Source organism: Ischnura elegans, chromosome 6, assembly GCF_921293095.1.
Source record: "Ischnura elegans chromosome 6, ioIscEleg1.1, whole genome shotgun sequence".
Classification (NCBI taxonomy): domain Eukaryota; kingdom Metazoa; phylum Arthropoda; class Insecta; order Odonata; family Coenagrionidae; genus Ischnura; species Ischnura elegans.
This window is the reverse complement of record NC_060251.1, coordinates 36442549-36457141: the sequence shown is the minus strand read 5'-3', so window position 1 is coordinate 36457141 and position 14593 is coordinate 36442549. Positions and strand designations below refer to the sequence as shown.

At 37.2% G+C, this 14593-nt stretch overlaps 1 protein-coding gene across 1 annotated transcript in view; it reads left to right on the top strand.

Annotated features, from left to right (window-relative positions):
• The first annotated feature begins 90 nt into the window (after positions 1-90).
• The window catches only part of LOC124160381 (nucleolar complex protein 2 homolog), a 29156-nt gene continuing 14653 nt past the window's right edge, over positions 91-14593 (top strand). The window contains exons 1-8 of the mRNA XM_046536215.1: positions 91-313; positions 405-787; positions 865-983; positions 4877-4986; positions 10906-11066; positions 11577-11831; positions 13721-13909; positions 13994-14113. Coding sequence (XP_046392171.1) covers positions 184-313; positions 405-787; positions 865-983; positions 4877-4986; positions 10906-11066; positions 11577-11831; positions 13721-13909; positions 13994-14113 — 1467 coding nt within the window. The 5' untranslated portion in view covers positions 91-183. The remainder of the gene's footprint in view (positions 314-404; positions 788-864; positions 984-4876; positions 4987-10905; positions 11067-11576; positions 11832-13720; positions 13910-13993; positions 14114-14593) is intronic.

The window sequence follows — 14593 nt, the reverse complement described above, 5'->3', positions numbered from 1 at the left end:
TTCAAAATTTACTTCATGATTGTTTAATTGCCAAAATCCTGAATTGAGATGTTTGAATTTGGAACTTTTTTTCACAGGTTTGTATATACGACTGTGTTTTGTCTTCAAAAGGGCGAATGGAAAACACGTGCGTTGGAGTGGTGTTGTCATTATTTCTATTACTTATATTTTTAGCTTTTGACAATGAAGCCCAAGGCTTTAGTGAGTAAAATAAATTCAAATCCCGTTAAGAGCATGGTAAAGAATGACGGTGCTATCAAAGAAGAAGACAGTAGTGGCTCAGGAAGTGATGATGAGGACTTGTCCGGTGAAGGTGGGTTTCTGTTACGTTATGTATAATCTCATCTACTTTTTAACCTCATCTTCGTTTGTTAATTATTTTGATATCTATTTATTTTATTTAGAATTAGGAGATGAATCGGAATCCTCTGGTATGGAGGGTGATGGTGATGACGACGATTGTAGTGATTTGGAAGGTGAAGATGGAGAAGAATCAGATGAGCCCAGTGATATAGATGGTGAAGGTACTGATGAAGGGAGTGACCAGGCTATGAGTGAAGAAGTAAGTGATGAAGGTGACAGTGTTCACAAAGAGGCTTCTGTATCGGAAGGCAAGAAACACAAGAAAGCCTTGCAGAAATTGAAAAAATCTGACCCCGAATTTTACCAGTTTCTTGAGGAAAATGACAAAAAGCTTCTTCAATTCGATGTCTCGGATAGTGAATCAGAAGGTTCTGCTGATGAAGGTGAAGCAGTCGATGTTCATGTACCACCGGAAGAACTGGAGGTTAGTAATTTTTTTGTGGCACTTTGAAGATGAATGCGTTACTACCTCCATTTCATTAAAATCATTACTATCTTCAGGGTGCTAGTGACGAGAGTGATTATGAGCCAGAAGAAGGTGTCGAGACAGTTCATGGAGTAAATAAAGCAATTACTTTGCAAATGGTCGAAGAGTGGCAGCAGCAACTTCCCGACGACAAGTAAGTGAAAACAATTAGGAAGTTTCATGTTTATTAATCCGTGAAGAGTTATCGATGATAAATGAGAAATCAATTCTTGAAGTAGTTCTAATTCTATGTGCCATTTTATTCTTTTATACAATCTAAACCTGCGGCTCACCTATTGCTCGAGATAGACATTCTGTTTGAAGCCCTTGATAATGTTGTATTTAAAGTACTATTGACTTCTTTTGATTAATCCCGTCCCTCGTGAGCGCCTTACTCAAAAGTGAATAAACGAAAGTGTTTCGTACTTTCTCTGACTAGATTCTCAGGTGACCCACTGGATTTGTTTTCAGGTTTTGTCTGCATTGTAATCATGGTGACCACGACATTCTGCTTTGTCAGAAAAATTCCAAGGTTTTCTGCCTTGGCTTATATCCCATACCCAATTATACCTTGATACATCAATTAATATCTATCTACAATTGTTCAACATAAGGTCGCTCTTTTATATGAGATCTTTTCTTTAAGAATTAACAACTTTGATTAACAGAATAGTTAAACAGTTTTTGAATTAATTGTATCTCTCCATTCGAGAATTTCCAGTTAGACATGCTTTGATCAAATTGAAATTCATTTCACGCCCAGTTTTGCTATCATTGTCACTGCGATTCATGGTCATTGCAATGAGAAAAAAATGCTCTTAGGAATGATTGAGCCTCTGAGGAGACCACTATGCTATTCATATTACTTGCTTTCTATGGCCACTAACTACTTGGTTCATGGTGCTAGGTGTCAGGCCCCCCAGTGCATTAAGGAATGCAATGCACTTAGCTTCAAGGCAGCCAATATCAGTAGTGAACCCTGTAGCAGTTATAAAGTAGTGCTTGGCTCTACATTTGGAATATTTTTTTCCTGCCCCATGAACAGCTGTGAAATTCTTCTCCATGATTCCCATGGCAAATGTATGAAGTAAACGGTGCTTGGTGTTATGCCCCTTAAGTCCATCAGGGATGGCAATACAAAGGACTTCTAAAAAGCCAAGCTGCCAGTGAAGAACCCTATACCTGCAATAAAGCCACACGCTCAGTAAATGTGATAAACTATTTCTTACCTGCTGCATAAACGTGATATTCATGTCAAGAAGTCACGAAGGGGTGAGAATTCTCGAGTCCCATCAAGACTCCTGACCTAAGCAAGAGTCTTGCTGTGCTGAGAGTCTATATCCAAGAAATTAAAGTCTCGTCTCGAGGACCTAGATTAAACTATTCCGTAGAACTACTGTGCATACCACTATGCTGTTTAGTTTCCATGATTGCCATGGAAATTTTATGGAGGTTCATGTAGGATGGAAAAGCAAAGGAGTGTGGGCTTTGCTGGAAGCATTTTTATTGGTAAACATCATTCCAGTGCTAAATCCGTGCTTGGCTTTGTGGGATATTTTCTATCCTACCACATGAATAGTGGTTGAATCCACTGTAATTATCGTTGGAGAAAAACTCCCCCTTACGGAGAATCAAACCACAGATGTTTGTCCTGTGTGATATGAGGTGGAAGTAATTAATATTTATTAATAAAACATTGCAGTATTTCCTCTGAATTTATTTCAGCCCAACGCATTTCACTGTTAAGAGTATCTTGTCTTAACAATGAAACGTGTCGCAACCCTAAGCTGAAATAAATTCAGTGGAAATATTGCAATGTCTCATTTGACTTACACGGAATTGTGGCTTTTGAAGCTATTGTGCAGACCCCTATGATATCCATGTTTGATAATGTTGTTGATTTCCACCAAATTTTTCCCATAACCATTTACATAAATAATAATAATATATCAGTGTCATTGGTACTGTTTTAATAGAGTTGCAATAGTTTTAATGTTTCTCCATTGTGCATACTATATCCTGAACTCAAAGGATATCAGGGGCCGTATTCTGTATTTCGTCGGTACCGCACTGGTCGGTTTCCCTTCCCAGCCCACCGACAGCACATCATTCCGTACCGACGACGGTTTCCATACCGACGACGGCAAATTCAGCGATTCAGTATGGTTGTCGATATCAAACCAGTCGGTACGGTTCCCCCTCCTTCCCAAACAGGGAAAATCCGAATATATCCGAAGTTAGAAGTCATCTAACGTGTATCCACCAATGAAAGAAGGGTAAAAACAAGTGAAGACTCATTGGCACAGTTTGTTGTCGTCATTCTCAATCTTTTTTTTGCGGAAATTACGACTTATTGCTAGATTAAGATAATCGATATTGGATAAGTTGTTAACAATGCTTATATGATGTGTGGTAGTAATGCTGTACCTACAGAATCGAAGGAAACAATATAATAACATCACAATATAGTTTGTATGTGATGGAGATTGTTGTTGCTGGAATGAATAATTGAAACTATCCTTGAGATCGTAGTTTCTTTTAAATATTGGTTCCGTATATTGCTATTTATTCATGATTTGGTAGTATAGTTGTCATTAAGTAAGTTCCGTGTAAATGTTATCAATGGAAGGTTATGCCATTGTCACCGTAGCAGACGAAAATCACATACCATGGAACGTGAACGTAGGATTCAAAAGCAAATGTAAATGTTATATTAGAGGAACAAGTTAGGACATTGTTATAAAAATATGGAGCTGGGTGTAATTAAAAGAAGTGTAATGACGAGGAAGTAAAGAAATTGTGATTGGGTGAAATACATATGTATAAGTAGAGCGCATTCCAAGTGAGAGAAAATGATAATATAGCGGCAAACCTCATACTTATTAACAAATATCTTCTTTTATCGTCAAGGAAATCAATGGCTGACGATAAAATGAAATATAGTTGCCTATTACAAATGAAAGAAACTAAACATCATATTTAAATAAAAAGATATGATTTTTCCATGTCGAGAGAAACGCCAAATGATGATCGAGTGAAAAATAGTTGCCTATTCAAAGTGAGATAAAGTGATAACATTGCGGCAAAACTCATATTTAATCGAAAATATCTTTTTTATGTCAAAGGAGCAAATAAATGATGATAGAGTGAAAGAAATCCTATTACAAGCGAGTGAAAGTGGTAACATAAATGAGAGAAAGTCATTATATAGTGGCAAACCTCATGTTTATTAACCAATATCTTATACATATTTATGTCAAGGTAATCAATATAGATGATGACACAGTGAATTATAGTGGCCTATTTATAGGGGCAGAAAAAGATAACATTGCAGCAAACCTCATTATTTACTCGGTGATGAGATAAAAACAAAATAAAACGTACAATGCGCACCCAATGTTGATGAAACCCACTTGTCGGTGGCCGTACCGACACCTTTTTGCTGTCGGCAAGGCTACCGACGATCTCTCGCCCTCACGTCGGTGCCGCACCAATCGGGTTCGTACAGAATTGCACGACTTCTTACCGGGAGTCAGTGTGACGTCGCACCCGACGAATCGGTGCCGCACCGATCGGTTTGGAGTTACAGAATACGGCCCCAGGTCCATGGCCATGTTTTTGGCATGGTTTTCTGCGGTAAGCAAGCACACCTTACTGTTTGTTTCCAGTGTCTTTGTGATATTTATCCCCTTCTTTCTACAATCAATTGCCAAAGTATTTTTTCTCTCCTCACATGAAGCTTATTTCTTTACCCCTGCCTTACTAGCGTCTGGACCTTAAATGTCTTAACCGTTTAGTAATTAGGTCAAATTTGTCTTCTGCTTGCTTTTTCTCTAATTGGTGAATTTCCTCTTCTTATTTCTCATCTTAAAATTTGATAAGTTGGTGTAAAATTTAAAGTTAACGTAAAATGTATTTGCAGAATTGTTAGTGCAATAATAATACAGGTGTAAAAAGTGCTGGTCGACTTCGTCATTTATAGTCCATTTTGAAACATTGGAAAAGTGAAATTTATGTTAAAATCATGTGTAATTTCTTGCATTGCAGGTCAATTAACACAATGGTTGAGGTAATGAAGGCATTTCATGCAGCCGTCCAAAGGGTTGATAGTGAAGAAGATGGTGACATCTCTGAGTACAAAGTTACTGGAAGTTCTGGTAAGGAACTAGAGATTACAGTTTTTAGTAAATAAGTACAGTAAACTCTTGATTTTACGAAGCAGGATTTTACGAAATTTTCGATTATACGAAGTGATATTGCGGTCCCGGTGAAAAGCCTATGCTAAATACATGGCGCTATTCGATTATACGAAGTTTCGATTATACGAAATTTTTTGAATTTACGAACCTCGGCTCGGTCCCTAGGAGCAAATGGCATTCGTTTATACGAACTACGGAGAAAAATTTGTCAACAAAACTAGTTACGCCGGCGTAAGTAGCTAAAAAATCAGCGCTTCCAACTGTGGTCCATCAAAAGTGCGAAATCGTAAATGATAATGCAACTTTGGAGAGAAATGGGTCGCCAAAAACCTCAATGTGGGAATTTAGGGGGAGTAGGAGTTAAGTTAAAATATCGCGGCTGACATTATGCCCCTATTTACGTGCCTGTTCGTAAACATAGCATCGACAATAATTCGTAGTTTAACATGTCAGGGAGGTCGCGCGGAGTATTTCGTACACCCCTAATTAACCCTTTGCACTGCTGTGAACGTACTTCGAAGACTACTTGACTACTTTTCACCGAAGAACTTCGAAGGGTCCCTAATCCGGGACCCTTTCCTCGACCAGCTCACCCTCGCTGGCCCCTGAAACTGGGCTATTTTTTAATGCATTACCTGACGCAACCGTGGGTTTCAAAGGGCAAAGGTGCCATGGGGGGAAAAAGAGTAAAGTGCGTGTTACTGTGGGGCTGTGCGTCAACCAAACGGGCACGGACAAAATAAGCCCGTTGTCATTGGGAAATTTGAAAGGCCACGTTTACCATACAAATAAAAACAGCTGGATGACCCGAGAAATTTTCCAGCAAACGGTTATACGTCTACAGACAAAAATTTCTGGATAGAACAGCAAAATTGTTTTAATAATGGATAATGCCACCGTTCATAAATACGTGGAAGATCTAAAATTGGCTAATGTTCGAGTCCTCTTTTTACCCCCGAACTCGACTAGCAAGTCCCAGCCCTTGGACCAAGGCATTATCCAGGATTTTAAAGTCCTATACCGGAAGAAGCTTGAGCGGTATTACTTGCGATGGATCGGTATGTATACATTCATCTATTTTGCTCATGTGCGTTTGGATATCGATTTAGATATTTTTATTCATGATTATCATTCTTTCAAATCTATTTGCTACTTTTATAAATGGGAACAGAAATTAATAACATCCCGAAATGGACGTTGATACATGCAATCCGCGCCATAATATCTTTTCGTGTATATATTGGCCTTTGTGAATGAACAACTTAAATATCTTAAGTACTGGGCTCTATTTACCGCCAATTTATATTTCAGGCTTCTCGTAATGAAGACGCACTTCCAAGTCTAACCATGAACTTTCTTCTCACGCGCTTCCCCGTTCTCCCATGCTGGGGTTCTGTCTTTCCAAAGCCGTCCCTTCCCTCCTGCCGCCTTTGGCTGATCTTGCTGACACCCACCTTACGCATCCCAAACCCCTCCTTCCCCAGCATTTCCCATTCACTCCCTCCCTAAGGAGACTGAGCTTGTGTGCGTCGCAAAAAAATACGGCCCCCAAAAGTAGTCTGAGGCAGAGCTGAAGGCCATTTCCCCACCCTTCTTTGTCCTGCCCCCTTCACCAGTCCTTGTGCTGACCACACTTCTTCCCTCAGGCAATCCCCATCCCACTCTTATTCACCCCACCCACTGGGAACTTTCCCCGATTGTGGAGAAGGGCATGGTTCATCTTTACCTGCAACGGGGGGAAGTTATTAACCGGAGAGAGGCGGAAGAAGTATCTTCCACTATCGGGAAAATGGTGCCGCGCTTATAATTGTCTCTCTTCTTCTCAGCTGACTTTTCAATTGAAATTAATTTCTTTGCTCTTTCCACACTATATTTATTTACGATATGGCGCGAATATTTTTTAGTGCTAAAACTAAGAAAATCTTTTCTCTATGTCAATGATCCTTTGCCTAACTTTCAATACGGCGGAGAAAGGAGCACGAAAACTAAATAGGTGACGGTACAGGTTTTTGCGTGTCATTTTTTGGGAATTCACGCTAGCGAACCAATACTTAACCACGTTGAGAAATGATAAAACGTCTCTTGTAGGAAAACAATCAATGTGGATAATAACGTTTCTATCTATATTTCTCCGATACTGTAAGATGTTTCTCCTGTCGCTTTCCGGTTGGAACCTTGCTCCTGTCGGCATAAAAGGAGAGAAACATACTATATGAACAGGTCACCTCACACCCGGTATGAAGAATACAGTCCTGATGAAGAATTAAGTCTTTTATGGCAACGTCTGCGAAGATGACACAGTAGTCGGACGGAGAACTCAAACAGAATTTACTTCAAATATTCGCCAGAAGATAATCACATCCTACTTTATTTATGATCGTAATTGAATCTCAGTGAAAATAGAGCACATTCTGCTGAAAATACAAAGTAACTCGAAATATTAACTTACGAAGGTTATTTTGGAAACGGGCTAAGACCCTTGTTTTTCTTTTTTTCTCGTCACTGAGCGATAGAGGGCGACATAAATGGCGGTTAGGCCGGCTGCCGCTAAAATTCCGTGGGTGTCAGAAACAAATATCTATCTTTTGCATACTTAATAGTAGCTATTGGCTCCAAACCACAAATTTATTACTGTTAAATCTTATAATAAACATTGCAATTCATTATTTGATTACGTTTTCTAAACTGGTCGGGAATTTCTTTAGCGATCGTTGATGTTGAAGTATGAACAAGAAATGGGAATTTTATGGTGGTATAATTATTTAACGATTTTTCACATCATAAATCGATAGTAAAAAGCCTTTTCTATGAATTATACCGAGAATAACCACCGAAAACATTTAAATAAGACCACTAAAGACAAAAAACGGCGGAAGAAACAAAAGCGAACATTTTTTTCGTGACTTAGGAAAAAGGTTTGAATTTACGAAACTCGATTTTACGAAGTGCCAATTTTCCGGTCCCACTGACTTCGTAAAATCAAGAGTTTACTGTATGATGTTAAATAAGCTAGACAGATCAGTATGATTACAGGTATGAACAGCTTATGGCAGAAAACCTTTCTCAGTTTCCATAAAAATATTTGAATTACCTGGGGTTATGTAGCATACTTCCTGTCTGAAAATGTGTTAGAATAAGCTACGCTAAAAATGTAACCATTGCTCACCATTAGTCCTTGATAACTTTCTAGACACGGAATTTGGTGACTTGTATGTGTGGTGGTGTTAACTAACACTTAAGTAAGAACTTTAATCACATATTTTATTGGAGGCTGGAAGGAATGCATGGAATGTCAAGAATTCTGTTTCCACCAAAACTTTCCTTGACCCTTTGCATGCTGATGACATTGTAAGTCTTACAAGGGGAATACACGACCTTCGGGTGGCCGATTGAGCTCAAATTTTCTGATTCGGTAGATCACGGCTATCAATTAAATATGCCGAAGCAAGACGACGCACTTCGAAATTATTTAACGAGATTTGGATGTGGAGGCCAGTACACTACCTGAGCATTCCAGTAAATTCTTCGTTTGCAAGTTTCGGGATACTACTCGAACAAACAGAGAACGCGTTCTTTCCTCCGCCGCATCGACTGCCCTGTATTTTTGACGGTAGACACGCGTCATTCACGCTTACGAATAATTTTCTCAATGAAACTCCCAATGAAAGCATAATCCGTCGATAGGGTGGATTTCCCTCCCAATTAATTTACACTCGCAATACCCTAGAGAGAACAAATAAATACAAAATCGCCCTTTGAAAGGCTATTATATAGCCCTTGCTTCATTTCCTACCCCTTTCAGCACTTATTATTATTTAAAAAATGAATTAAAAATATTTTCATTGAGCTAACGAAGATAAGAAAACAATCTTTAAAAATGCAAACAATAAAATCCTTGAAAAATAAAATAAACAAAGTTCTGAGCACTAGGATCGAACTCTCCATCCTTGCAGCCATAGTCAACTGCCGTAACCACTGTGCCACCGCTGCCTTATTGCAATGATAAGGAAATACCGGATATATACCGTAGACCCATTTTTTACGATTTTTAATTGCTTTTTCCTCTAAAGGTTATGAGAGGTGCGTCGTCTTACTTCGGCATATTTAATTGATAGCCGTGATCTACCGAATCAGAAAATTTTAGCTCAATCGGCCACCCGAAGGTCGTGTATTCCCCTTGTTAGTATTACGGCACACTCCTTATTATCGGGGCTAATAATGGGGAGAGGTGGCACAAATAATCAGAAAACCAAGCACTCACTTAATTTTCTTGCAATATCATAAATTACAGTTGAGGACCTCATATCCAGAAAGCTTGGGACCAAAGGGCTTCTGGATTTCTGGTCTTCATAGTATATTTAGAAAATTAATTAATTTATACATGTGCTCAGGCTTTTGTACTTAATATTTGATATCCTTATGTGTCCCTGACGAGGTTCTTAGCGTATGTCCATAGTATGTGCTAAATTCCCACTCATCCCAGAACAAGGCTTGGAGAGTGGTGCCACGAGGTGGCAAGTCAAAACGCTACGCAGAGGAATTTTCAAATGTTCTGGATTTAAGGTTTTCCGGGTTTCGGGATTCCAGATTTAGAGTGCTTCCCAGACTCATTGAGAGCTGTCTTCACCTTACCGCAATATTTTTAGCGGCATTAATGTGATTGTACTTGTATGCCTACTGCTCCATGTAAGACCTGGTTTCAAAAAGCACGTATCCTTGGCTGTGTGAATAGGATACAGAAAAGAGGTTTGCACAAATGGTTCATAAACTCTGCTTCCGAAATTATACTGTCAGGCACCAGGCCACGTAGTCGTGTCACTCACGAGTTGCTTGGGTTGCAACTGCTGAGGGATGCAAATCCGTGGTTACTGAGCGTGATCACGCAATAAAAGTAGGGGATTCCGTTTATGTAAAAAATTGCGTTTTATGAAAGGGAAAGGGTTTAATAGAAATAATTTGCCCAGTATGGCCTAGTATTCAAATGCAGTAATTCTGGTGATTCTGTGTCTGATTTTACTTTTTATAAAGATTGCAGCAAACACTGAAAAAGAAGTGAAAATAATGCACGGATAATAATCCACAACACGAATAAGACGCAGCCGGATAATCGGGATTGTGCTGTATTCATATCTATATATTTTCCTGTTTTCATTTTGGGGAAGTGGTTGCAGTGCACTGAAGCAACAAAAAGGGTTTGAATTAGACATGTTTTGTTGTGTGATGTAAGAGATGTTGAATACCATTAAGAAAACACACTGCTTTAGAATTCCATTTCTACGAAATAGTGAATCTGGTATCAGTGTCATAAAATATAATCATTTTGGCTCAAATTCTTCCTTCTTTCCAACTTCACACTTTGTCTGCTACTCCTAGCCCTCTTCCTTAACTGCCACCACCTATTGCAAACCTCTTTTTTCTTGGTTTTTCTAACCTACTCCAGAAAGTGTCTTTGACTAGCTTCTAATTGTTTTGATGTATATTTTTTACGTGTGAACGTGGGTCGAATGTCTGAATTTTTTTGCAGGAATTGCACTCATTAAATTAATTATACATTTTTGTCAACAGTTAGATGATTAAAATTCATATGCTAGCATAAGTCTCAAACCCAATCTTGTCTTTAACTTGAACAAGTTCTAGATTTGTGCAAGTACTATCCATCTCTTGAGTTTTGAAATTTTTTCTTTTGTGTATTTGAGAATTAATATATGTAATTAAATTCCTCGTAAATTATCATGTAAGGAACATAATTGTACTACCTACATATATTTTAGCCTCTCTACTCCTTATGAAGGTAAATCTGTAGTTCTTGCATATTGTGCCAAGTATTTTAGCATATTTTTCTTTGTTTTAAGGTGTATGTAAATTATTCTTTTATAGTATTTAATGCTGTTGTAAGACTATGTGTAGTTGATCTGCCTCTGTCATTGAGGAAAATGCTAAAAATATCTCCAGAAGCTACTCACTTCCAGCCAAGCAAATGCAAGAAATGGAAAAAAATACAGGGTAGCCTCAAGAGATACCTAACTGACTTATTGAAGGTAATTATAATGAAAAATTAATGTTTGTTTTCTCGAACAACTATAAATTTTGTTGTTCAAGACTTAACTCTTGAATATCAAAATTTATTTTCTTCAGCATTTGGTTATTTCTTCAAGCAACCCTTTATTGTTTTTGGATTGAACAATTTTCACTCTTAAAATGCCTTGAAGCAGAGCATAAATCAGCATTGCATTTTGATTGCTATATTAATGTTAATTGAGGAAATTGAATTTACGTGAAAGACGATTCAAAACCACTGGGATTTTTACCATGTTGTGAAAGTCACTTTATATTTTTAAAATATTGATTTAATCCATTTCAGCAAGTTTGCTGATAAGCATTGTATCGCAATTTATATTTACTGCGATTCGAGTTTTTCTTTTTGGGGAGTCACTTACATTTATTGAGTTTCTTTGGATTCAGTTTTTAATCATTGCATTTTTATTGATTTTTTTTGTGATAATAACAAATGGCTGTTTTTATTTATGCAAGTTTCTATTTTATTATAGCTTTTGTCAGGAGTTTCTTCTGAGAACATCTTAAGAGTCTTGTTAAAGCATAACCACCAAATGATTATATTTTGGTGTGCTTTTTCTAATCTTAAGAAGCCTCTGATTAAACATCTTGTCAAACTCTGGAGTACTTCTGAGGATGACACTGTGAGGATCTTATCATTTTTATGTCTCTTGCGACTGAATTCTACAAAAACTGTGGATCAGAGTAATCCTGGGTCGTCTACTAAATCATACGAAACTACTTTAAAGGTAAATTATACTTAGTACATACTTTTTAAAGTATCAAATTTCTTTTAATTATTCTTGAAATTATGAAATTTCTTTTAAAAATTATTAACAATTCAAATTTCACAAGGGAGCTAAAGAAGAGATTGAATATTACATTGGGTATTGGGATTGAGTATTGGGTATTCCTTCCGGATTCCGTTAGATTGAATTAAATTAGTTGCTTATACCTTATATGTAAATTGAAACGGGATGTAGTCAACAGTGATAAGATTCATTATGTATCATGAAGTTTTTTTAAGCGATTTTGAAATCAAAGCAAATGTATCGTAGCTGAGCTTAAGGCCACAGAGTGCATGCACCCATGGTGGGTCAACATCTAGGTATTGAGGCTTGTTGCAAGATAAGTGAGTTTCAAATAAGCACTCATCGGCAAAAACTATTGGCATTAGGAGGAGGTTTAGGGGTATTCCTTCATGATTTCGTGAGATGAAACAGTGTAGGCAGGCGATTTGTGTGTAGCATTATAATTGCATACGCAAATGCATGCACTATAACATATGCAAAATGAAACTCTTTTTAAAGTGGTGCAGAATTACTGTTGGCCTCAGCGAAAACATGAGGAGAGGGATGGTGGCAAGGGACAGTGGTAGACTGGAGCCTTCGTACAAGGAAATGTTCTGTAGTCACATTTATGTTTATTCACTATGCGGGGTGACCAGGAATAATGGGAGAATCAGGAATTCTGCATGAATAGGGTAGTTTCCTTCATCAAAGAAAACGAAAGACATTAATTACGATTCGTTACCTACCATTAGTGTATTCATAATATACAAATTATTTGGTTTTAGAAATCCCAGTTTAGACGAATGTTAATGGTCAATTTTAACCTCATTTGAAGAAGACTATATTGGCGGCCATGCGATGCCACTCCACATGACGTCACAGGGACCTAGATTCTATACGAGTATTCAGGAGTTTTACATTGCCTGAGATAACCAGTGCATGCATGAGGCATAGAGCTCTGGAAACATCTCTTAATAATCACCTATTAAAATTGTCTGTGGTCGGAAAGTTCCCTTCGTTTGATAGGGTATTAATAATCATTATTTAAGCCAAGCTCTACTTGCTAGCAGCCTGCATTGTAGTGGCTCTATAGCCTTGCACCAAGGTGGCCTCACACAGTGGCAGCTGGAACCAGAATGATGTCACACGGGCTTTTCCCAGCATCCATACTTAGCTGTTGCGTTTTTTCACATTTGAAAATGTTCACTTTTCATTTAACAAAAAAAAAAAGATATTGTAATTTTAAAATCTAAAACCGTGAAATACGTACTCCAGGAGTAATAATCTTTCAATTTAGGCAATAAAAAAAATAGGATACCATCCTATTATTCATTAATATTTGCTCTGACCTGGAATTTCAAAATTTCTTATTTCAAATTCATTTCGCATAAAAAAATTTCAGTTCAATACCTATTTTCTGGCTGAAAACAAGTTTGTCATCATTTTAATTGCAGTAGCTTAGTAGAATTTTTACTGCCACATCGAAAAGGGGGAATGTCAGATAAGACAACAGAATCATTATTTCTAGCACTCTTGCCAATTAATTTAATAAATTCATAAATTAAGTGTGAAATTTCTGTTACCAAGTGTAAGTCTTTAATTTAGGAGCATGGCATAATGCATAAATATAATATTATTTAAAAATACTGAAATTATTTTGGGTTTTTCCAAAATGTTGTGTGTTGCAGTAGTCACGTAAGATTAGCCTGAAATTTTGTAAACCTTGCAAAACCTGGAATTTTGCATGCATTTTTCTGCTTTGATTGGCTTGACACGGTGTTGGCGTCTTGCTCATTAGAAATGGTCGTGATCATATCATAAATAAACATGTTTATTACAATTTTCAGATTATGTATCTAGCTTATGTACAGAATACAAAGTTTGTCTCACCAAGTGTGCTTCCTGGAATAAACTTCATGAGACAGTCACTCTCAGAAATGTATGCCCTTAATGAAGCTGGTGCTTATCCTCATGTGTTCATGTACATCAGGCAACTGGCTATTCACTTGCGGAATGCGATAACCCTTAAGAAAAAGGTTAGTCTTTGTACTCCGTGATCAGTTTGTCAGTGTGGTATCTTGCTGTTTAATGTTGATGATTGTATCATCTTCTTCTTTTAGGAAAGTGTTCAAGCTGTGTACAACTGGCAGTTTGTCAATTCTCTGCATTTATGGGCCAAATTATTAGCAATTACTAATGAAAAATCACCGTTACGGCCTCTACTTTATCCTCTAGTTCAGGTAAATTATTGTTGTTCATTATCATATATTTTTAAATTTATTTTTAGCATTTTATCTTTGATACCATGATTTGGTTTGCATTTGGAAATGCGTACCATCTGATGAAAAGAATCAGGTCTTGCAATTCATTGGATAATGTCTTTTGTTATTAAGGTTACAAAGTTGTTACAAATGTGGAAGTCTTTTAGTGGGTAAATTTTTTTTATTATTATTGTGTTATTAGAAATATTGTCATGAATTTTAAGAATCTACTAATATTTTCGGTTAATATTATCTTAAAATTGTTAACTATGGTTTCCCCAATCCTTATTAGTTTCAGTCCGAATCATCAAAATGGTCATTTTCTAGCTTATTATCTTCCTGTTATTTCAAAATGTAGGCAATGTAATTATTTTTATTCTTTATCTCATCCATATTCTGAAAATCTATCGTTTGCTGTGTGGTTGTTCATTGCATTCCCTTGTTAATGATTGACATCTA